The sequence below is a fragment of the Erythrolamprus reginae genome, chromosome 4 (assembly GCF_031021105.1).
Source record: "Erythrolamprus reginae isolate rEryReg1 chromosome 4, rEryReg1.hap1, whole genome shotgun sequence".
In the NCBI taxonomy this organism is placed as follows: Eukaryota; Metazoa; Chordata; class Lepidosauria; order Squamata; family Dipsadidae; genus Erythrolamprus; species Erythrolamprus reginae.
In genome coordinates, this window is record NC_091953.1 from 111790985 (window position 1) to 111816324 (window position 25340).

Here is a 25340-nt window from a genome sequence, read left to right on the forward strand (position 1 = left end):
CATGTTGTAGAATTTATTTTCCATGTTAGAACATATTGATGGATGGAGAAAGCATTTTACCAACATGTGAAAACATTATGATGGAGATAGAAGGAAAGATCACTCCCAAGGGCAGCCCAAAGAACAAACAGGAAGCTTTTAACTAGTGTTTTTAATTAGGAAAGATATTATTTCCTGTCCAGCCCTCTATGTCTTCCTTTTAAATTGCCGGCAGGTGTGTTTGCTTTTCATGACAGATTTTTCAGCCAATAGAAACTGGAGATTGTAAATGGTTAGTCTGTCAAATTGCATAAGAAAATGCTGAATCTGGTTTAATTATGCTAAAATTATGTTTACTATTTAAGAGGGATTATCATTTCCTTTTACCATATTATTTCTTGAGAATATTACTGAAGCCAAGCAAATTTTATTTTATTTTGCTTTCTGAGCCTGGGGTAGGGATGACGACAAGCACACATTAAATATAAAATCCATACAGAGAGAATATTTATAAGATGTTCTACAGGTGGCATTTTCCCCCTGCTCGTCTGTCTAAAATGAACCCTAAACTCTCCCCCACTTGCTGGAAGTGCCGGAAAAAAACGGGCACCTATTATCACATGTGGTGGACGTGCCCATCAGTCAAACAATTCTGGGGGGAAATTAGAAATATGATAGAAGGAATCATAGAAAAGGAAGTACTTTTAAGACCAGAATTGTTCTTACTTGGAATATTTAGGCAACATTTTTCAAAGAACGACAGACACGTAATACTGCATATTACAACGGCGGCCAGAATTACATATGCTCAATGCTGGAAAGAGGAACTCACACCAACAATATACAATGTGATAACTAAAATATACCAGGTAGTTGAAATGACTAAATTGAGTTACGAACTGCAAGATAAGGACATGGAGGACTTTCACAAAAGCTGGGACAGATGGTATATCTGGGTTGCAAAAAATAAATTAAAATAAAATAAAATAAAGTAAAATGAAAAGAAATTAGAAACCCCAAATCCAAATTTAGAAACAATAAATTTAAATATCATCAACAAACATTAACAAACTATAGCACCACTATACCATTGAAGAAAGAAGGATATATGATTGATACAATGATATGGAGACTATAAGATTGTACTTATGTATTAAATGTATAACAACTGTAAAAAGGAAGATTTTCCTTTGTAAATTAGACGTAAGTTGCACATAAATCACACTACTCTTTGAGTAGTGCCAATTGTAAATAATTTATTTATTTATTTATTTATTTAGATTTGTATGCCGCCCCTCTCCGCAGACTCGGGGCGGCTCACAGCATAACATAACAGTTTGTAACAAATCCAAATATAATTTAAAACATTTAAAAGAACCCCATTTTGTTAACAAGCATACACTCAAACATCCCATACATAAAATGTGCATGCCCGGGGGAGGTGTTTCAGTTCCCCCATGCCTGACGACAGAGGTGGGTTTTAAGAAGTTTACGGAAGGCAGGGAGAGTAGGGGCAGTTCTAATCTCTGGGGGGAGTTGGTTCCAGAGGGTCGGGGCCGCCACAGAGAAGGCTCTTCCCCTGGGGCCCGCCAACCGACATTGTTTAGTTGACGGGACCCGGAGAAGGCCCACTCTGTGGGACCTAATTGGTCGCTGGGATTCGTGCGGTAGAAGGCGGTCTCGGAGATATTCTGGTCCAGTGCCATGAAGGGCTTTAAAGGTCATGACCAACACTTTGAATTGTGACCTGAAATTGATCGGCAGCCAATGCAAGCTGCGGAGTGATGTTGAAACATGGGCATACCTAGGTAGGCCCATGACTGCTCTCGCAGCTGCATTCTGCACGATCTGAAGTTTCCGAACACTTTTCAAAGGTAGCCCCATGTAGAGAGCATTACAGTAGTCGAACCTCGAGGTGATGAGTGCATGAGTGACTGTGAGCAATGAGTCCCGGTCCAGATAGGGCCGCAACTGGTGCACCAGGCGAACCTGGGCAAACGCCCCCCTCACCACAGCTGAAAGATGGTTCTCTAATGTGAGCTGTGGATCGAGGAGGACGCCCAAGTTGCGGACCCTCTCCGAGGGGGTCAATGATTCCCCCCCCCAGGGTAATGGACGGACAGATGGAATTGTCCTTGGGAGGCAAAACCCACAGCCACTCCGTCTTATCCGGGTTGAGTTTGAGTCTGTTGACACCCATCCAGGCCCCAACAGCCTCCAGACACCGGCACATCACTTCCACTGCTTCATTGACTGGACATGGGGTGGAGATGTAAAGCTGGGTATCATCAGCGTACTGATGATACCTCACCCCATGCCCTTGGATGATACCAAAGATGCTATATATAAAGCAGAATGCTTTTTTTCCCTTTTTCCTATCCTCCTTTCCTCTTCCCTTTTTTCTTTCTTTTCTCCTTTTTCCATATTTGTTTTATGTGTACATATCGTATATGTTGTCTTTTGTTGTGTAATTTTATTGTAAATATTTAATAAAACTTTTTTCAAAAAAAAATAAATATAAAATCCATAAAGGAAAAATATGGGGATAAATAGATTCTGAAGTTCAATCACATGTTGTCATCAATATCTACTAGTATTAAGTGGCCAGAGGGCTGTGATGGCAAACCTATAGCACGTGTGCCCAAAGTGGCATGTGAAGCCATGTCCCTTGGCACGTGGTGTGGCCTTGCCTTTTTGTCTTCTGGGCTTCTGGCACGCATGCGCATGTGATGATCACCTGTCCTTGTGTGTGGCAGTGCCGAAAACTGGTGTGAATATGTGCTCTGGCCATGTCGGGTGTGCATACGTGTGAGAACCCGGAAGTTTGACTTTTCCAGAGCACAATCCCTTTGCGCATGCGCTAGTGCTGAAAAACAGTGTGTGCATGCACACCAGCCAGCTGATTGTTGGGTGCCCATGTGCACTACAACCCTGAAGTTCGGCTTTTCTAGAGTGCAGCCCTGACGAGCGCGCGTGTGTGAATACAAGAACAAGGGGGCACAATCTGAGGTTAGTTGGGGGAAAGATCAGAAGCAACGTGAGAAAATATTATTTTATTGAAAAAGTAGTGGATGCTTGGAACAAGCTTTCTAGCAGACGTGGTTGGTACATCCACAGTAACTGAATTTAAACATGCCTGGGATAAATGTACATCCATCCTAAGATAAAATACAGGAAATAGTATAAGGGCAGAGTAGATGGACCAGAAGGTCTTTTTCTGCCGTCAATCTTCTGTTTTTATGTGACATTTGTGTGCAAAGGTTCATCATCACTGCGATAGGTTCTTTATAATTCTTGCCTAGTCAGCAAGTCAGGAGTATTATCTAGTAATTGAGTCTACTTCTTAATCGAATATCAGCGAAAGGAAACATTCCAACATTCAGAAAACTTAATGTCAAGTATGTTCCAACATACTCATAAGGAATCATTTCATTACTTTATGACATTCAATGGTTCTTTCAGACAGCAAGATCTACATTTATAATTGTATTTCACAACTGCTATAAAGAAGTTTGGAAACTAATTTTTTTTCTTGCTTTTCTATTTTTCTTTAACTTTTTTTCCTTTCTTGCAATTTTAGCTTTCTCTTTGATTTTTCCCCCTGTTCATTTTCTTTCTTTATATTAGTTTGTATTTTGATAGATAGATAAATAGATGATAGAGAGATACGCATACAAACACAGACACAACATACAGACAGATACATACACACACAAACACACACACACACATGTATATATATACTGTACATATAAATATGAAGGGAAACTAGTATAGATCTCGGCCCCTTCAGGGGCCATCCAGGCAATTAATTTTTATAGCCAACAAACTATATTAAAGCCCTACATGGCATCGAGCCAGATTATTTGCGGGACCACTTTCTGCTGCATGAGTCCCTGCGACCGGTTAGATCCCACAGTCTCGACCTTCTCCAGGTCCTGTCAACTAGACAATGTCGCTTGGTGGGGACTAGGGGAAGAGCCTTCTCTGTGGGTGCCCCGGCCCTCTGGAATCAGCTCCCCACAGAGATTTGCACTGCCCCTACCCTCCTCGCTTTTCGCAAGATGCGATTAGACCTCAGCCCCCTGGCCGATTTTAGATTGTTTGCTTAGTTTTTAATTTAATTGGATTTACCTATTGTAATTGTTGTTTTTAATATGTTGTAAGCCATCCTGAGTCCTCGGAGAGGGGCGGCATATAAATCCAATAGATAAATATTCTATATGTGTAACATTTATGGTATAGATCATAGACTGGTATAGATCTAGTTCAAGCAATTTAGCTCTCATCAGCTAGCTATACACTTACCGGGATTTAAACCTGGGAAGTCTGCCTATGGGGCAGACGTTTTATACATACATTCATACATACATACATACATACATACATACATACATTTTACGCATGGTATGTCTGTATGTATGTTTGGTTTTTATAATAAGGTTTTTTTTAGTTATTTTAGTATTGGATTGGATTGTTACATGTCGTTTTTATCATTGTTGTTAGCTGCCCCGAGTCTACGGAGAAGTGCGGCATACAAATCCAATCAATCAATCAATAAATAAATAATACAATATATATAGATATTTTTTCTGCCAAATTTATACTGTATATATAAATATACAAAAAGTGTATTTTGTAGATATATAAAAAGTATTATCTAAAAAGACAACAACAATTTAAAGCTCTTTTGTTGATTAAGCAAATAGCACACTGAGAGTTGGCTATGCATATTCACATTTCCACTGTATCCAAGGTTTTAGAACGATTCAATAAATGTTCGCTGGGTGTGAGAGGGCTGGACAGTCGTTTCCTCCAGCCTTGCCTTTTCCTGGAAGCAGAGTCCATCTTTCCTAGAGCCCATCTTCTTGCTTTGCTTTTAAGAATGGCTATTGCTATGGAAAGCTTTTGGCTGTTTATTTTTGTCCTTCATTTTGATTTATGCGAAGCCTAAAACCTGGAGACTGATGCACAACTAAAAGACGGGCTTACTTGTTCCCCTTTGTGTGAGAATCTCTTGCTCTCTCTTTGTCCTTCAGATGGGTACTTGTTTGACTGGCATGGCTTATTGGACTATAACAAGCCTAACTCTGGCTCTTTTGTTGTGGGACAATCCGCCCACAAATCCTGAACAGTGGGCATTCTTCCCAACACACTATCGGGTGTGCACTGGAATTGAAAGAATGGCTAAAGCCTGCGCCTTCATCCCCTCCCCAATCTTTGTTTTCTGTCTCTCCCCTTTCCTTTTTTCCAGCCCTCTCACTGAAATGAACACTTTACCAAGCCGGAAACATTTAATTGTCTCCTTTTGAAAAAAATTAATTGAAACTTCTCCACTAGTTGCCTTTTGTATTGGGTGCTAATAGTACTTAAAAGGGGGGGGGGGAGGAAGGAAGGAGGAAGACAAAAAATAATTAAAATGGGAAAAAGAAACATGATTGAATCCAAACTTTTCCTGATGGTCCCAAAATGCAAGACATAAAGAATTCAGCAGATACATAAAAGTAGCTCAGCGGAAAGGGAGGGTTTCCATTTTTTTTAACCATTTCAACTTACAAAGACGCTCCAACTGTAAAATTTAAATTTTGAGTAAGCGCCAATTCTTGCCTGTGAAGTTATTAGCGAATAGCTTTGTTTGATGATCACACTATTGGGTCCAGCATTAGATTTTAATTGGAAATCAGGGCATTGGCCCTTACTTCTGAGTAGGGAGGTTGATAGAGGGTGGGGCGTCCTAGGTCTTACTTATTTCTTTTCTTTACTTTTTCCGCTTAATTCCTTACATTCTGGGGTTTACTAGCTTGTGAAAAGATCAGAAAAGCAGCGGCACTGGTGACAATGATGACTGTGCATGAAAAAGAGGGACGGACTGATAACATGCACGTTTTGCTTTATTTTGACCTAACGTAAAGTTACTGCAAAGTGCTTTAGAACCCTTTTCAAGATGCTGTGGTTCTATTTTCATTTTGGGGTTTTTGGGGGGGGAGGGAGCCGGGTGGAAGAGAAGCGCTAAAAAGAGGCTATAACACCTCTAATCCAGTTTCTGGTAAATAGGCTGCCAGGTTTCAAAATGAGTTTCCTTTATATTAGTCAGAATATTATGCTAAGCCTTAAGCATTAGTTTTTTATGTTGCCATAGCAGCCTTATTCCTGCAGGGTTGTGACCTGTGATGATTACAGTACAAAGCTTATAGGGACTTGAAACCCCCTTTGAAGATGAAAAGTCTTTGATGGTTTATATTTATGCAAATCTCTTAGATATGATTTACCCAACTGAGACTGAATGGAGAGATGATTAAAATTCCCTTTCCCCTTTGATAGCCATTAATGGCTAAATATTCCTTAAATATAAAAATGATGCGAGATGTTTTTTTTTCCCCTCCTGTCTTTATTGACTGAAATTTACTTAGCATACCTGTGATATGTTTATCTCCCTACACATTGCTAGATCTGGACAGACATAATAGATTTACAATATAGTGAGGTAGTTTCTCCCCCACCTTCTCTTTTGAAAGGGGGAAACGAGGAAAAAAAAAATCTGTACAAGAGCTTTTGTATGTTCCCAGATGATAGATTTGGGAATCATGGATACCCCACCGGCAGCTCAGAGCTAGCTGTGAACTGCTCTCATGGAAAAAATTGGAAAGCTTTGGTCTTCAAAGAATTAAACTTCCTTTTTAAGGCCCTTCCTAGGTAAGTTAAAAATTACGAAGAAAAGGCCTCCAGGACAAAGGGTAACAGGGCCGCGATGAATAATGTGGATGCCACTTTGAAAGGTTGGGGGGGGAAAATACACAGGCATGTCAGTGTCAGACATGAAAGGAAACAGAATGTCAGGTATATCAATCCTTGCTTGTTTTACAGATCCTGCTTATTTGCATTTAACAAAGGCAGGGTGGTGATAGGTGTTAGGCAAATATGTGTGCAGCTAAACCTGTAGACTACCGCTGAAAACGTGAAGAGTAATAATGTCAGCATTCTTCAAGATAGGCCTATAACAACAGACTCAAAAAAACACAGGGCAGAGAATTGAGGCTAGCAAACTGGACTCTGGTGATGTCTTGGCAATTTTGTGCAAAGGAATTATAGATCGTTTTTGTAGAGGTTTTAAAATGCCCCGGCCATAATATTGTGTCCTCTCTGTTCCTAGTTTATAGAGAAATGTGCGTGGCACTTACAAGGGCGAACACTCAGAGAGCCGATCAATTTCATTCCTTTTGTGGAAACTGCAATGGGTTTGCTCAATTTTAAGGTAAGGAATTGGTTTAATTTAGCCTGAATACAGTCCTAGGCTTATAGATGATACATTCCGCTAAATTATACATTCCGAGATTATACATTCCGAGTCTCCGGAGAGGGGCGGCATACAAATCTAATAAATTATTATTATAAAATTATTAAATAGATGGATAGACAGACAGACAGACAGATATATAGGCAGGCAGGCAGGCATAGAGATAGATAGATAGATAGATAGATAGATAGATAGATAGATAGATAGACAGACAGACAGACAGACAGACAGACAGACAGACAGACAGACAGACAGACAGACAGACAGACAGACAGACAGACAAAACCACCATAAATAGAAATGGGAAAGAAGCAAACCATTATGTTTTTAAAATTATATTGCCTTCATATTTTATATAAATCCATTCATTAGCCCTAATTATTCAGCTTTACATGGCCTAGATGAATCTAACATAACTGCTTTCTTCTGTACTGCTGCATATTAATACTCTGAATAAAAGACACACATCTCAAAAATAGCCCCAAATAATTACGTGTTTCTAAATATTCTAAATATTTCTAAATATTCTATGATTTATTTTCTCTCATTTGCCTTTGAATTTTAGGCATCATGTTAAATATTTTAAAAGCATTTTAAAATGGAATTGAAATAGAATATTGGAGATTTTTTTTCTCCAACATTCTTTCTAATTTTTTTAAAATCTACGGTACATGTTCAGCTGGCCCTAACAGTTTTTTTAAAAAAATACATAAGAATTTATAGGATGTATTATCTGCATGACATGACTATGTGCACCATCTCTTTCTCTTCTTGGCCCCAGAAATCTATTTTCTACGTCCTCCTCCCCCATCTCAATGGTGATGAATGCATGCAGATAGCCTGTTTTTGGCATCCAGCCTGCAGTTTTCTGTGGAAGAAAGATATTAATGCTGAAATTGAATGCAGCCCAGCCAGGCCAAGATTTCTTGTAAAAGTTTCGTGTTATTTGAAGGAACTGCTGGGAGGCCCTTGTGGCTAGTGTGTAAATCCCAGTCTCAGATATTTCTTTTTTAATATAGGCTAAAGAAATACTAATTATACATCTTAATGCAAAAAAAATTAATTACTTCCTCCCCTCTTTTAATTAATATTATGGCTTTCCTCAAAAGTGAAACCCAAAGAAAAGGAAGGATTAAATTCTGCCTTGAAAAATATCAGTATGATTTCCTATGCTTAGGAGTTGTAAAGATTAAAGTATCATTACAGGTACTGATTATGTCTGCTTAAGGTATTGCTTAAAATAATAAATACAAACAGCTGAACTTATTTTAGCACTGGTTATTCACAAGAAGATCCTTGGCAGCATTGCATTGTCTACCAAATTATATTTCTAAATAAATAAATATAAATATGCAATGATACTGGGATTGGTGTGTTTAGAAAATCCCCAAGGTATCATTTGCTTTTCAAATGATTTTCTATGCTACTTGTTGCATTTTATATCTCCTGTAATTATATTAATTTGAAGATATCCAAGGAGCATCAGTTGATAACATACCATATGCTGCCTATTAAATTGTGAGTAGTTGCAATCTCCATCTGCAGTATATTAAAGTAAATATGCTTCAGTTGTATTTCTCTGTGGTGCTAAATATTTTGGAATCTTTTAAAAAGTCCAATAGTGTAAACACCATGTAGCGGTTTTTATTTTTTATTGCTTTATTAAATCTAAAAATAGTTGCCACGTTAGAAAACTTTATCAGAAAAACTAAAAGGGAAATAAAATATTGTATTCTGCATTTTAATTTTACTTATACTACATTTTTGCATCCAGAGTATATATTTTTTTAAAATTTGTGTTATTATTATTTTGGGATAAGGAATATAGAAAAAAAAATATTTTTATTACAAAACTAATTTTTGAAATGCTACTTCATGTAATGATATTTCTGTCGCACTTAAAGGCTGTTTGTGAAGAAACTCTGAGAAGAGAACCACAGATTGGCCTTCATTTAGATGCTGTGGTATTTGGAGGCGAGGATTTTCGGGCCAGTATAGGTATTTCCTTTTTTAAAGAATATGTTAATTCACCAGTAGTTATGCTCCATTCAGTTTTATCATAAACCTACTGAAATCTACAATAAATGTATTTGTCTATATCTGATTGAAATTCTATGATAAAAGTTAACATTATTTTTATAGGCTAAAGAGTACCAGAATTAACATTGACCTGTTTATTTTGAAATTTTTACTAAAAAAAAATAAAATAAAATGTTGTTTACTGGCTCATAAAAAAATAATGTAAGATTTTATGGGGGAAGTTAATAATGAAACCATCTCTTTATATGCACATTTCACATTTTTAAAAAATCTTGAATATTAGTGTATATGATATAATATTTTGGTGTATGAACTATGAACTATTCTTAATATTTTAGCAATCTGTCTTTATTTGCATGTCTGTTTTACTGCACGCATCTTAACATATGTGTTTGCTGCCTGGGGATTCAAGAGTTGTAGACCAAGACATATGGAGGATACCAGATTAAAAAAAATGCCCTGGGCAAATAATTTATTTTTATTGCCTCTGTATCTTCAGATGCCGTTTATCATTTTTCAAAAAGTAAACAAGGTCAGCAGCTTTTCCTTTTACTATTCACTTATGGCAGGTGCCTACGTGTGAACTGCATTGCCTAATAAGAACTCGTGGATTACGTATCCACAACCTAGGATTCCATCTGCAATTGACTATAGCTTGGGGAATTCCTAAATCCATACTGAGTTATCAATTTATCATGTTGGGTACTTTCCACACACTCTAAGGCACAGACTAGACAAGTCATATTCTAGTCTGACATGTGGCCTCAATCTCTGATCACAATGCAGTTTAGAATCAGCCCTTCCAAAAGAAACAAATTCAAATATGTAACGATGAATAAAAAGAGCTTCAGCAAGTTTCTTGCGAATGCTTCAAATCAGATCTCAAATATTCCACTTAAAGTATCACATATAAACATTATTTCTAAGCTAAAATGTTAAATTTGAATAAATTATGAGAGATTAGTGTACTTACATAAGTGTCATGTATTTAACCAAAATATTTCTTTATGATACCAAAAAAACCCACAATTTTAGATCTACCGTATTTAGGGGCACTACTCTGGATTAAATGACTTCAGCAACTTTTAAGGATATTTTCTTAATGTGTGTGTATGTTTTACTATATCCATAACTTTGTGGTGGGCCTTTTAAAGAAATAAAAATAGATGATAGCAAAACTAAATGAAAATTATTAAAAGGAGACGTAGCAAGAAATAATAGGCTTTTGCAGACAGCAAGTATCTGTGAGTTGAATAATATTCTTTCAACCATTTCTTAAAAATTGTGATCACACAACAATCTCTTATTGTCTTTCTTTTGTAAATAAAAAACAAATGTATTTTTAGCTAAACATTTGTACTATGAGAATTAAATTTTCTTTCCACAATGTGGTCTTTCATTTCAGGTTCAACAAGTAGTAAAGACACTCATGATATTCTTTATGCACGGCAAAACATTATCGTCACAGCGAAGGCTTTCGGCTTGCAGGCCATAGACCTTGTCTACATAGACTTCAAGGATGATGCTGGGCTACGTCAGCAATCAAAAGAGGGTGCCTCAATGGGTTTTACTGGTATGCCTTTTTAATTAATATTTCAAATATGTTACATTAATACATTAATCTTCTTCTTAATCCTAGATCAGATACGATACTGGAGTTTGCTTCGTAACTTAAGCCTGCTTGGTGGATGGTCAAAGAAGTCTATAAACACTATAAACTTTTCAGAATTTATGCTTGCAAAACAGCAGACGAAAGACTCAAGGTGGAAAAAATTAAGCCCTTAAAATTCTTTCAACGTATCACACCCTGTTGTTATTCTTTTATTTGCAAAAGTACAATATAAACAATGCGGTCGTCTCCTGCCCTTACCATTCAGGCGAGACATAATCTTGGCCAAAAATCTAGGCGCATCCCGCTTTCCCATTCAGCGAGCCTGCGGGCATACTTTTATGCTCAAAAATTGTTCCCATCACACTTTGAATGTCAGAGGTTTTAAAAGTCTTTAGCTGATTTGACCAAAACTTTTCCCCTATATTCAAATAGCTATTATAGATTCAATTGAATAAGTACAGGGGGCGGGAGATGTTGGGAGCCAGCATTTTAATATATGAGAAGCCCCCACCCCATATGCTAATTCGGCTTTGATAGCTATTTTCTTGTCAGTCTTCTCTGTGAGCTGCTGTCCTGTAATTCTGACTTGTTTCCCAGTAATTGCTTGTTCACCTGATGACACCTACGGGAACTGGCAAGACTGCACAATCAAGCAAGCTTTCTTACAGCCAGCCACTGTAACCTAGGCATTTCACCCATGATTGGTACACTAGATCATACAAGCACCCCTGTGAGATGCGACACATAACAAAGATTGCAGCTTCGTGATAAAAAAAAAAGAAATCAGCTACTTAGCTCACACATGCAGCCTTTAATGCGCTTTGAAAAATAACAGCACCAACGTTGCAGTGATATGTTTCATTTGCTTTAGATAGAAGATATGCAAGTTTTAATACCAGGGAGTTCTTAATCTAATAAGAGGCCAGTTTTAAATGAAAAGATTTGAAACACGCTAGCTTGCTGGCTTCTGGGGGAATTAAACTGAAAGGACTGCCTGAATTGCTAGGTGGCACGGAGAATACTTATCCTGAAAAACACAGACGCACACACACACACACACACACACTCATTCACTTACTCACAAAAAGTACTTGGATTTGTTTTCCATTCTTTTAAATAAAAATTTATGAAAAGAATCAACCAATGAATTGATTAATTGCAAAATTTGTGCATGTTTCCCACTCACTTGATGAAAACATTTTTGCTAATATTATTTTATAACAAAAAGATAAAATCTCCCTCAAGCTGAATTTGACTTCTGTGTCTGTCTAGTTCTCTTGACAACATAGAGGTGGCTTTTCATTGCCTCCTTCCAGTCTGTGCTTCAACTTCTAAGCTCTGATGGTTGCCATTAACCAGAGCTTCTGAATATTTCAAGATTGGTCCCAGTTAGCTATGGATGTACTTATTCTTAGCAAAAATATATATCTTTCTTTGAAAAACTGTTTGGAAAAAGATCTTTTCACCTGTATCAAAGCTATCTCAGTGATAACTAATCTGATTTTTTTTAAAAAAAATCATAGAATAAAATACTCTTACTAATTCAGTAGTATCCTGTACTTGAACAGTTGATTTATAGGCACAATGAAAGATAGAAACATAGAAGTCTGACGGCAGAAAAAGACCTCATGGTCCACCCAGTCTGCCCTTATACTATTTCCTGTATTCTATCTTAGGATGGATATATGTTTATTCCAGGCATGTTTAAATTCAGTTACTGTGGATTTATCTACGTCTGCTGGAAGTTTGTTCCAAGGATCCACCACTCTTTCAGTAAAATAATATTTTCTCATGTTGCTTTTGATCTTTCCCCCAACTAACTTCAGATTGTGTCCCCTTGTTCTTGTGTTCACTTTCCTATTAAAAACACTTCCCTCCTGGACCTTATTTAACCCTTTAATATATTTAAATGTTTCGATCATGTCCCCCCTTTTCCTTCTGTCCTCCAGACAATGGCTTGGGTTATCAACATATCATTTTTAACCTTGAGCATTTTCTCAAAAAAGAAGCTGCATTAGATTTAAAATTCAGCTGAAGAGAAGGTTGGTTTTGTCAAATGGGAAAGGTGAAGTTAATTATGGAGGTGAGGACAAGAAGAAAATTCTGCAACCCATCTAGCCAAAGAACCTTTACTTCCCAGAAGAAGGAAATAACAGATAATTTTTTTATTGTTGGCTGAAGCATTCAAACAGATTTCAGGTATATATAAATTGAATGATGATAAATGATTAACGTCATTTAGAAACCTGAATAAGGGTGCAAGGATGCTTTGACCTGAAGAACATACAGCCAGAAAGAAAAGATTCAGTACACTTATAGTTGAAAAACTGTTTGGAAAAAAGACCTTTTCACCTGTATTAAAGCTAGCTCAGTGATAACTAATCTGATTTTTTAAAAAATAATAGAATAAAATGCTCTTACTAATTCAGTGGTACCCTGTATGTGAACAGTTGATTTATAGGCACAATGGCTGGGGTTATGGCAAAACTGAAGTAGGGGGGAAATCCCAAAGTTTTAAATTTTAAAGGCAAAAATAGCTGTCAAAACAACAGCTTTCTTTAAAACTGAAAAAAAAAAACCTGGAGAACAGGAAGATCAACAACTAACTTTAAGTACCAAGCAAGAAAGAATAAAAGAATAAGAATAATAAGAATAAATACCTTGATCAAAAATATCATCCAGCAGAGGGGAAGAGGAAAGCAAGAGGTACTTTTAAGAAAATCTGAGAAATAATAAGAAAATCTACACATGAAGTAAGGAATAGTAATTACAGTAGAGATCTATTACAGCAAATGAAGGTGAAAAGGCTGTTCAGAATCCTTATATAAATTAAAGTACAAAATGATAATGACAAAAAAGACAGAGAGCACAGGAAAAAGGCTCTCTCTCAACCAATATGGAAAGACACCAGCCTAGAAAGTGGAAATAATTGGAGGTTACACCAAACTGAGGAAGGAAGAAATAAAAAGGAATTTACAAATTTCTGACTTATTGTACTGATTTCTCATACCCAAAAAAATTAGATGGTGGTGGGGTACGAATGTTTGTCTGGTGGTGGGCACAATCACTGGGCACTTATTATATGTTGCATGTGTGTTTTTATATTATAAAATCAATAAAAATATATTTTTTAAAATAGACTATGAACATAGAAAAAAACCCCAATACCATATATGGAAAGAGAATAAAGCTAAAATGAATTATCTAGTGTCAAAAAAGACAGAGAGGCACAAGTTCAGAAAGTGAATACTGTAAAACGTATATATACTAGGTGGAAGAAATGAATACAGTAAGGAAGTAGAGTTTGTTTTATTGTACAATGCAAGGTGATACATCATGAAAAAAGGATATTATCCCAATTCTATTTAATTTACAATGACTATTGTGATAATTTACAGCCATTGGATGTGAGTATTTGGGACTCTAATATGGATTGCAGACTTGGAAATTATGTTACCGATATCAGTCCCAAACCCTAATTATTACAAGATGTGTAGATGACATTATTGGAAAGCCAAAAGCAAGTAAGACTTAGAAAGAATTATTATGAAAATAAAAAAGAGAAAGTGAAGAATCAGACTTTAAGGTATAATATTACAAATGCTGTTAGTGTCAACCAGCCTACCTAAATATAAATTCACTTAAACCTAACAGCAAAGAAATGAAAAAGATACTTAATTTTGTTGAAGAAAAGATAATGAAGAAGAAGGATATTTCTATCACAGCAAAGAACAAGACAGTTAAATCAAGGGTCTCCAACCTTGGCAACGTTAAGACTTGTGAGCTTCAAGTCCCAGAGTTGAAGTCCATAAGTCTTAAAGTTGTCAAGGTTGGAGACTCCTGAGTTAAAGCACTGGCCCCTGGCTATGAAAGGTTGCACATTAAGGAAGAATGAAGATGATGCTTTCAAATTATCAATCTAGAGATATTCTCTAAGGGTACCATGGAATGCAAAAATACCTCCACATCAAATGAAAACTGACAGTTCTCTTGAAGTAGGAACAACAAGCAGAAATTCTTACTTGGACCTGTGATTCAAGCTGATAAACAAGGAACTAGAAAATTCAACTATGCCTGGCAAGTTTGAGAAGACAAGATATAATAAATAAGATGATGAATCAAAGAAATTACAGATCTGGAAGAAGATCTGGAAGAGCTACAAGTTGTGACTAAAGGCAGGTCAAGGTACCAAGTACCACAAATTTAAAACTTGATAACACATAGCTAACTGGAAAATTAATACCAATGGCAGGCAGGTCCAGATGATATTAAATTTCTAATACATTACTTTATACAATCCTTTATAATACATTCTCAAGATGGCCACTTTATCTCAACTTTACCGTTGTCGGTTCAGAATTGATTAACCAACCAGCCATCTGTTGGAGAATCAAAATCAAATAAATTATCCTCAAGACTTGTTAGCATGTACTTCCAAGTATCAGTTTACTTTTTAATTCCCAAATAAAGATTATCTTTTAAAATATAATAGCAATCCTATCTGGTTCGTTCTGAAATGTTTCTTACACAACCTGACAATTTTTCTTTAAATTCAAAAAGTCCCAGCTTTCAGATTTTGTTACTTTGTTTAATAAAAACCATTTCAGGGTATTTTTGAATGCAGAAGTCGATAGGTGAGGATATGATTCCACTGTTTGTCCCTCCAGGATAATTTCTAGCAAATGTTGAAGCTGAGGTGGGATGGTTTGCTATCATCTAACTTTCTAATCTAATATACTGTTTAAAACATTGTTTCTTCCAGCTTCCTCTTTAACTTTATAATGACAAAAATAAAGAAAGCAGAAAACAACAAATTTGCATATTAGCATCTACTTGACAGGACTTCTGTTTAAAGCTACACTTGGAGCAATATTATCAAAAAAGTGTGATAGCTTTTACCATGGCTATCAATAATATCAGCTAAGAATGACTTTTATAGGAAGGATCCATATGCAGGCCTGTACGAGAGAGGATCAAAAATGTTAAGATTACAATTTCAACTGTATGATCAAAGTCTTGTTCCTTTATTGGAAGAATCTAAAACAAAATCTCTAATCATTGAACTAATGCATGAATACATCCCTTAAGATCAATGAAGTCTATGTATTTGGATATGCAAGAAACTATAAAATCCAACTGCAACTTTTTAGCGTTTTGATCTTAAAAGATTTAAGGCCTTTTGCTATGTATATAATTTTAAAATTCCATCCACATCTTGATCAAAATAAAAATTGTCTCAATTTAAAAGATAATTCAACAATAATTTAGAAAACCTCATGCTGAAATGCAATATATTTTATCATGAAATATTTGTGCAAAATTATTCTGAAATTATAATTTATGGTAATTGCTTACGAGTATAAGAGTGCAAATTCAGTATATCAGTATGTTGTTCATTCCTTGTGACATAACTTCAAATATCTTAATTTGGAATAATCAAAATTTGAGCAGGACACTAAAGTTTTTATTTGTTAATCATTTATTTTACAAAGTATCCTTTGAACAGCTGAAAATAAATACACATGAAAGTTACGGAGCAGCTGAATTTCACATCGCAAATACCTCAATTATAAGTGATAACATAATTAAAATCTGACAAAAAATAATGCAAGCTGTGGTTTCTAAAGGACATCTTTAGCATAAAACAGATCTCTAAATTAATAAATTCTTGAAGACATGGACAAAATTGACCCTAAATCTTTTTAAAGTAGAAGCAAATCATTAAAAATAGTTTTCCTTCCTCTTATAATTTTTTAAAATAAAATAATAATCTGCACTCTACATGTAAAATTCTGACTACTATATATACGATGGATAAAATTAACCACTATACTATTGAAAATCAAAATGCTGAAAGTATTATATACAGTATTTCTCTCTCATGAATAATTTCTCCCAAGTTTGAATCCCTTATAAAGAAAAATATTACTTCTTAAAAGTACCTGGTATATTTATTTATTTATTGGATTTGTATGCTGCCCTTCTCCGCAGACAGTATAATTTGTTTCACTTGTTCAAGAAAAATATTTCATTGCCTTTCAATATTTTGAAGTACTGTATATTGAAAATACATTTTTTAAAGTGAAACTCACACACTACATTGTACTGTAATCACAAAATAATGAAGAAAAAATGTAAAATATTAATTTGTTCAGAACTTTCAGTTAAATTTTATGTAGTTTTTTCTTGACTGACCAAACAAGAGCAAAATGCTAGTCACATTAGAAAAAACATAACCCATGTTGTATCATTTCGAAAGAAAACAGTTGCATGGGTCCTGTCTAATATTTGTGAAAGTCTTCATTTTGATATGGAACAAGCTATAAATAAAACAAATCACCAGAAGTCTGTATTGATATTAACTACGTAAGGAATATTTTCAATGTACTTATTTAGAATTATAAAGGATTATCCTATGCTTTATGTTTGGGAATAGCAGTTCATTTTGGAATTAATTTAAATTCTGGTTTGAATAAAAATTTGCCAAACAGGTTAAATTTCAAAAGAGAGATCATTTTAAGAAGGATGATGGTGATGGTGATGATGATGATAGTTCTTGTGATGATGATGATAATAAGAATAATAATAATAATAATAATAATAATAATAATAAGAATAAGAATAATAAGAATAATAATAATAATAATAATAATAATAATAATAAGAAGAAGAAGAAGAAGAAGAAGAAAGTGTTAAACATGCATATGCACACAGAACTAGCAATTACAACATTTTGCTAGAACATCTGCTTGTTAATACTGACTCTATTGTTATTAATCTGGTTTGTAGGTAAGCAGGTGATCCACCCTAATCAAGTTGCCATTGTCCAGGAACAGTTCTCTCCAAGCCGTGAAAAAATAAAGTGGGCACAGGAACTGATTACAGCTTTTGAAGAACATCAGCATGTAGGAAAGGTAAAAGGTTTTCTTCAAGATTTAGAATGTGAGTTCAAACGAAAATCAATGTCAAGTGTAACACATATGCAGAATACATGGAATAACAATACATTGCTCAAAAACATAAAGGGAACACTTAACACAACATAACTCCAAGTAAATCAAACTTCTGTGAAATCAAACTATCCACTTAAGAAGCAACACTGATTGACAATCAATTTCACATGCTGTTGTGCACATTCAACTTTGTACAGAACGAAGTATTCAATGAGAATATTTCAATAATTCAGATCTAGAATGTGTTATTGGAGTGTTCCCTTTATTTTTTTCCAGCAGTACAGTGTTCCCTCGATTTTCGCGGGTTCGAACTTCGCGAAAAGTCTATACCACGGTTTTTCAAAAATATTAATTAAAAAAATACTTCGTTGTTTTCCCCCCTATACCACGGTTTTTCCTGCCCGATGACGTCATATGTCATTGTTAAATTTTTGTCCGCCTTTAATAAATATTTTTTTTAATAAACTTTAATAAATAAACATGCTGAATAATAATCTAAATGGTTGCTAAGGGAATGGGAAATTGTAATTTAGGGATTTAAAGTGTTAAGGGAAGGCTTGTGATACTGTTCATAACCCAAAATAGTGTATCTACTTCCGCATCTCTACTTCGCGGAAATTCGACTTTCGCGGGTGGTCTCGGAACGCATCCCCTGCGAAAGTTGAGGGAACACTGTATATTTTTATCCAGGACACTGATGTTAGGAAACAGGGTTGTGTCAAAATCTATGCCATCCTCGCTTTAAATAAAAGCATCTTCCTAAAATCATTGCATTTCTAATCTTTTAAACAAATGTGGATTAGATATTTATCCACCAGTTATATTCCACTAAGATTACATTAAATTTTTATCTTACTAGGATATTTGTTAAAGTGGTAATTGAAAATCAGTGCTTCTTTCTTCACAGTGAAGGATTCATTGCAGTCTTTCGGTCAAATTTATAGGGCAGCTTACAAAATACCCAAATAATTTCAATAGCATTATTTACATATAAAATACTCTTCTTTTAGTTTTTTTTTTAATTGCCTGCTCTGCCCAAATAGCAGGTACCAGTTATTTTTCAAGTCACAAACTACAGAGTTCCTGTCAAGGTGGAGACACATTTATAGCAAAGTGAAGTCGGAATACATGAAAACCTATTTTTTTTGTCTGAAGGTTCCTTTAATATTAAAGATGGCATAGTAGCACTCATATATGATTGTTCCTAATTTAGTGCATCATTGAATCTCGTGTTGCCTGCTCTGTGGGTTTCTGCTATGTAAACATTGTGGTGATAAAGCACAATCTGTCTTCACTTTGTGCCAGTAACACTTAAATTAGGGGTCGCCTGAAGGAAAATTTTATGCTAGCTACAGCATTGTCAGCTAATTATCTTAAAGGTTATTTGCTAGAATGTAGTTTACCACTTGGGGGGGGAGTTGAAATTAAATGTGCTTCTTTTAGAAAAAGCCAAATCTGACATGCTTATCAAGCCAGCAAAGTTGTCCAGAAGTGCAGAAGAAAAAGTGTGATCCTTTTGGTGCAATTTACCCAATATTTGATTGCCAAAATACAATATTCTTAGTGTAGCCAAGTACACACATATACAGCCACACAGAAAACCTCACAAGTGCATATGGATTGCTGGCTGTCTCTTATAAAGCCCATTAACACTAAGCTGAGCTATGAAAATATAGAGTGTGCAGAATAGGATTGCATTTTTATGTCTTCTGTTTTAAAGAAATACTTAGAACTCATAATCTATTGCCGTTTTATACTCTTTTGTATTGGTGAAATGTGGACATTTTCTATACCAAACTTTTTCAGAGCTGTGGCTTAAACAACCACAGTATCCTTGCAGCTGGATAACTAGCATTCTCATAATTAAAACATTATCAAGTAAGTCCAAAGATATTTTAGCTATGGCTTCCCTTCAAACTATTGGTGTATTTAATACCGCAACATACTTAGAATGCTTTTGAAATAAATTAAGATAAATGATCTGCAATTAAGGACAGATTATTAAAGACCCTTTGAGAGATTACTTTTTCTACTTTGCAACTGCCTATAAAATGTCATGGAAATTGAAGCTTCTGTGTGACCTGCTACTAACACTGAATATTGTTAAGTATGGCACTGGATATTCATTCTAGGATTAAATGCTGACCTCATCAAAGAAAGTGAGAGGGTTAGTACTGACTTTGGTAACAGCCTAGGGTCATTCTGAGGGGTGAAGGAAAATACTGTTTAAGCAGTGCTTCCTGGAAATCTTTAATCAAAATTGGAAAGTATAAGGCTTAAAAGTCTGACTCTTGAAAAACCAGGCCAAATCTGAATACAGTACTTATTTTCTCAAAAAACCTGCCTTTCACTTATGGAGAGGGCACTAATATTTTCATCACAATTTTCATCACAACTTAAGGAATCTAATTTTGAAATGTTCCGTTTTAACATAGTTAACTAAATATCTTAAACTGAAATTGTGTTGTCCTCAATTGTATTAATATACTACTCTTGTTTTTTTTCGTAAGCCACACACTAATATTAAATTACCAGCTTTTCCACTTCGTTTCTTCCTTTTTTTAAATTAAGTTAAAGCTTTAAATTTCAGTGAAGCAGGAACAGAACTGTAGTTTAATAATGTTAAACCTTGCATGAGAAGAAAAATGTGAACATGTTTATATATGTGTGTATGCATTAATCAAAACTGAAAGCCTGGAAAAAAATGAAACACAAAGGATTAGAGTGAGTAGTCTGCTCTCCAATAAATTGCTAATCTTCAACAACTGAAATTACAGCTTGTTGTTAATTGGAAATTCTTAGCAAACTTAAGTTTGATGCTATCGCTGGATAATAATTTATATTCACATGAAGCAAACAGTTGCCATTACAGTATTTGTTATAATCTGGAGAGTACAGAAATATTTGCTTTGAGGGAATCTGAAATATGATATTTTAACTAAGGTATTCTGATTCTAACATAATCATTTTGAAACTTTAGACATCCACTAAAATGTTTTTGTTTTATTAAAATGCTATTAAAAACATTCAAAAAGAGTAATAAAGGCATATTTTATTTAAATAGTACACTATATATCTTCTATTCATACAACTCTCTATAAAAAGCTGAACTAAAATATTTATCTGAGATTCATATTTTCATTCATAAGAAATAAAAATGTATGTAGAATTCTTTCAAAACATATTCTAAAGGAGCATATATTCATTACACTGTATGTTTCTCGAGATTTAAATAATACAATAACCCTGCCTACTACAATCTTAAAAACTTAAATCTGTATGACTTTTATCATTTTCTAAAACATTCTCAAAGCAATTCACAGTAAAATACAAGAATGTGATTAATTTGCTCCAAAGCAGCACATCATTAGTGCATAGCTCTTTAAAATAATATTGACTTTTAGCATCAGTTTTAAAATACATTTTAATGCATTTAACTTTAAATAATTTGTTAGTAATTTAAGAAAAATTACAAAAATCTTTACTAGCTAAAAGGAAGTTAGAAATAAGAGCTTCTGTGTATTGTTCAAAGAGCCACTTAGTGTATAAGAATCTATGGGCACAAACAGCTAAATACCAAAATGTAATTTTCTAGTCTATCATCATAGTATATCTTTAACTGTGTCATTTGTTCTGATAGCTGTTTAATGTGATCTTGCATAATATGCTAGTACTGTACTTTATTTTATAGAGACATATTAAAAGATAGAATAATGTCCACTTTCTACTGGTATCGCATCTTTTCTAAGATTCCCTTTACAATTGATGACTAAACCTGCTTTGGGGTTTCTCATTTTCATCTTGCTGCTAGTACTGTAGTAGAAAGGTGCTGATTTTTAAAGTTGAAGGGATATTGTTGTTACTGTTATCATTATTATTATACAATATTTGACATAATAGTTGGGCACATTTCTATATGCTCTGAATATAGCAGCCTGAAAATTTAAAGTTACCAGTTCTCATGACTGTAAGATTTGCTTGAAAATATCTGGACAATAGCTAGTAGAATTGTCTAAATAGAATTATGGATATCAACCAATTGCTGTAGTGCTCCGGGAAATAAATTGCAGTTGACCCAAAATACATTTTGCAAATTAGTAAAATAATGCAGAATTCTTAGTCTTTTTTTCTTGTTAAAGTAAGACTTTTAAGTGAAAAAATCTTTGAATATAAACTATTGATCAAAGATTTATTAGATAAACATAGATTTCAATCCCATCTCCAACAGAGATTCTTATCTTAAGGCCTCAGTATATATTAACAAATAATTTACTAGCACAGTGCTACAGGATCAGACACCTAATATGCAATATAATCTTAGCAGGTCCTATATAAATTTTGCTGCTACATTTTCAAAGGGTCAGAGGTTGCCTAACTGTTCACTTCAACAGCAAATTGGAGCTATTAAAAATGAAATAATTTCATTTAACCGCATAATTAAAACATAAATTTTCACATGCACATCCCTAGAGGATTGCGGTGCAGTCTGAAATAGGAAATGCATTCTTGTTTCTACAGCTGAGCTGGTGTTTATTTGAAACCCTGAGAAAGGAAAAACGTAAAGGGGTATGTGCATATGTATATTTTGCTTTCCTAAGAAGAAACAGACATTTTGAACATATGTTATATGCAGCTATTTCAACATTATTTTCTGAATCATCACAGATTTGAAGTACCCTAAAAAATTAAGAGGAAATATAATAAAAAGTAAACAAATATTTCTCGTCTAATAATGGAATATTTCAAAACATTTCCTCAAATTGCAGTATGTGTGCACAAGAATGTGGAGGTGGTATGATAAACCTCAATGTGGAACCAATATTTTTCACTAGAAAGGGAAAATATGAGGCTTCAGGAGCTTTGAGTGTGAAGGAAATAACGGTAGGATGGGGCGGGGCAATAGGATTGAGAAAATCAAGATGTGTCTTCAGTTTGTAAACTGTGACTGCCTAAACTAATTTATTCCAAAGCAAATACTTTTCACTACAATTAGGCCTTCAGCCATGTTTGGGAACTACATATTTCGATTGGAGGTGTTATGCAGATTACCAAATTATCAATGTTTTAAAGACCATTTATTTATCCCTTCAAAGAATAAAATTTAATCCCTGGGGACTGTTGTGATTGGCTCGCAGCCAGGCCCTCTGGCAACGGACTTTGAGTCTGATGAACTGGGGCCATCTGGGCACAGTCGGCCCATGTGGCTGTCAGAGGAGTCAGACAGTGAGCCGGAAAAGGAGGGAGAGTCTGGGTGTGAGGAGCCTACAGAGGCTATAGAACCCCAACTGGGGATTTGCCAGTGTCTGAGGAGGAGGAAGAGGAGATAAGGGATCCAATCCTGAATGTAGGGGTAAGAAGGATGCAGGGGAGGCAAGAGCAGTTACGGAGGCTCAGAAAGAGGAAGTGAGCACAGCTGTGCATAGTCTGCACTCCCAGAGAGTATATAAGGGGGAGGAGTTGAAAGGTGCTCTTTGCAAAAAGCTTCGTGCTTTTGTGCCTGACAAACCTTGATACAGTACTGGACATTTATAGAATTAATACTGTAAGTAGACTTTGGCTCAAGAAGCAACTGTTTGAGAATTTACCTTATCAACTTGGCCTCACACCTAGATTTTGGAAGCTGAAAGACATTGCTTAGTTCATGTTTGTGCAATTCAACAAACGTCCTTGTAAATAGACTCTTGTTCATTTCAAAACCTTTGTGTTTGAGTTTTAATTTGGGGCTAATTACTGGCTGGCTGCCGTGCAAGACAGAACAGTGACTACAGTCTGCTATGCAGTGTTTTGCTTTCAAAACAGTTTTTAAAAAAACAAAAAACAACCAACTTCCTTATCGTTTTGAAATTCTACAGTAATCTCCTTTCTAGGTTCTAAGCAAGTCAAAGCCACTGAGGAGGCAAGATCAACCAAAATCAACCAAGGTTGACTAGATGTTTCTACCAGTGGAGGTTCTTCTCTATGGAACACACTATGATAAGCACTGGTCAAGAATGTTTTTCATCTTGTTTACCAAAAGTGGATAACTTAATTTCCATGTCTGATAGAGTCCATGCCATAGAAACAACCATAAAGTCACATTGGCTGCCGATCAATTTCCAGTCACAATTCAAAGTGTTGGTTATGACCTTTAAAGCCCTTCATGGCATCGGACCAGAATATCTCCGAGACCGCTTCCTGCCGCACAAATCCCAGCGACCGATTAGGTCCCACAGAGTGGGCCTTCTCCGGGTCCCGTCGACTAAACAATGTCGGTTGGCGGGCCCCAGGGGAAGAGCCTTCTCTGTGGCGGCACCGGCTCTCTGGAACCAACTCCCCCCGGAGATTAGAACTGCCCCTACTCTTCCTGCCTTCCGTAAACTCCTTAAGACCCACCTTTGCCGTCAGGCATGGGGAAATTAAACATCTCCCCTGGGCACGTTTAATTTATACATGGTATGCTTGTGTGTGTGTCTGTTAGTATATGGGGTTTTTCTTAAATCTTTAAATATTTTAATTAATTGGATTATCATGATTGTTTCACTTGTTGTGAGCCGCCCCGAGTCTTCGGAGAGGGGCGGCATACAAATCCAAATAATAAATAAATAAATAAATAAATAAATAAATAAATAAATAAACAGCCATGCACTCCATAGAAACAAATTTAGAAATCATTTACTAGCATGTTTAGAATCACATTTTACATCTTTTGGGGGGGGAAATTACAGCACAGAAAAATGAAAACTCAACAGCTGTAAATCCTATCCAAATTCAACAGCCATTATCTCAAACATCTGCCAACCAAACAATGGGCAAACTGGAAATTCAGAAAACGCATTTCCGGTTTGCCTGTTGTTCTGTTTTTTGCGCTCCGGGACTTCAGGAAGCTTCCTTAAACCCTCCGTAGTGCAAAAAACAGCACAACGGCAAATCAGAAGAGAAACCCAGTTTCCTGTCTGAGACTTGGACTGAAAGACCTCCAAGGTGCTCTTTCACTTTTTCCAATCTCCCACTTATGACTATGACTGTAACTTGTTGCTTGTATCCTTAAGATTTATATCTATTGTTTCTTGATTGCTTATTTGACCCCTATGACAACCATTAAGTGCTGTACCTCATATTTCTTGACAAATGTATCTTTTTTATGTACACTGATAGCATATGCACCAAAGACAAATTCCTTGTGTGTCCAATCACACTTGGCCAATAAAAGAGTTATATTTCAGCTTCAGGATGTACAGCTTAATGCAGCGTTTTTCAACCAGGGCTCCGCCAGAAATCTGACAACACCAAAGGGTTCCCCTGAAGAAAAAAGGTTGAAAAACACTGTTCTAGAGTCTCAACTTTTTTTATATCATGGCAACCAAAACTGGATGCAGTATTCCAAGTGTGGTCTTTCTAAGGCATTATAAAGTGTTACCAACTTTCCTGTTAATTAAGTAAGGTAAGAAGGGTTATCCCATAGCAGCTGAATTTACAACTCCCA

At 35.4% G+C, this 25340-nt stretch overlaps 1 protein-coding gene across 3 annotated transcripts in view; it reads left to right on the forward strand.

Annotated features, from left to right (window-relative positions):
* The window catches only part of CLYBL (citramalyl-CoA lyase), a 246210-nt gene that overhangs the window by 217424 nt on the left and 3446 nt on the right, over window positions 1–25340 (forward strand). For all 3 annotated transcript variants that reach the window (XM_070751860.1, XM_070751858.1, XM_070751859.1), the window contains exons 4-7: window positions 7130–7231; window positions 9178–9271; window positions 10719–10886; window positions 17715–17839. In XM_070751860.1, coding sequence (XP_070607961.1) covers window positions 7130–7231; window positions 9178–9271; window positions 10719–10886; window positions 17715–17839 — 489 coding nt within the window. The remainder of the gene's footprint in view (window positions 1–7129; window positions 7232–9177; window positions 9272–10718; window positions 10887–17714; window positions 17840–25340) is intronic.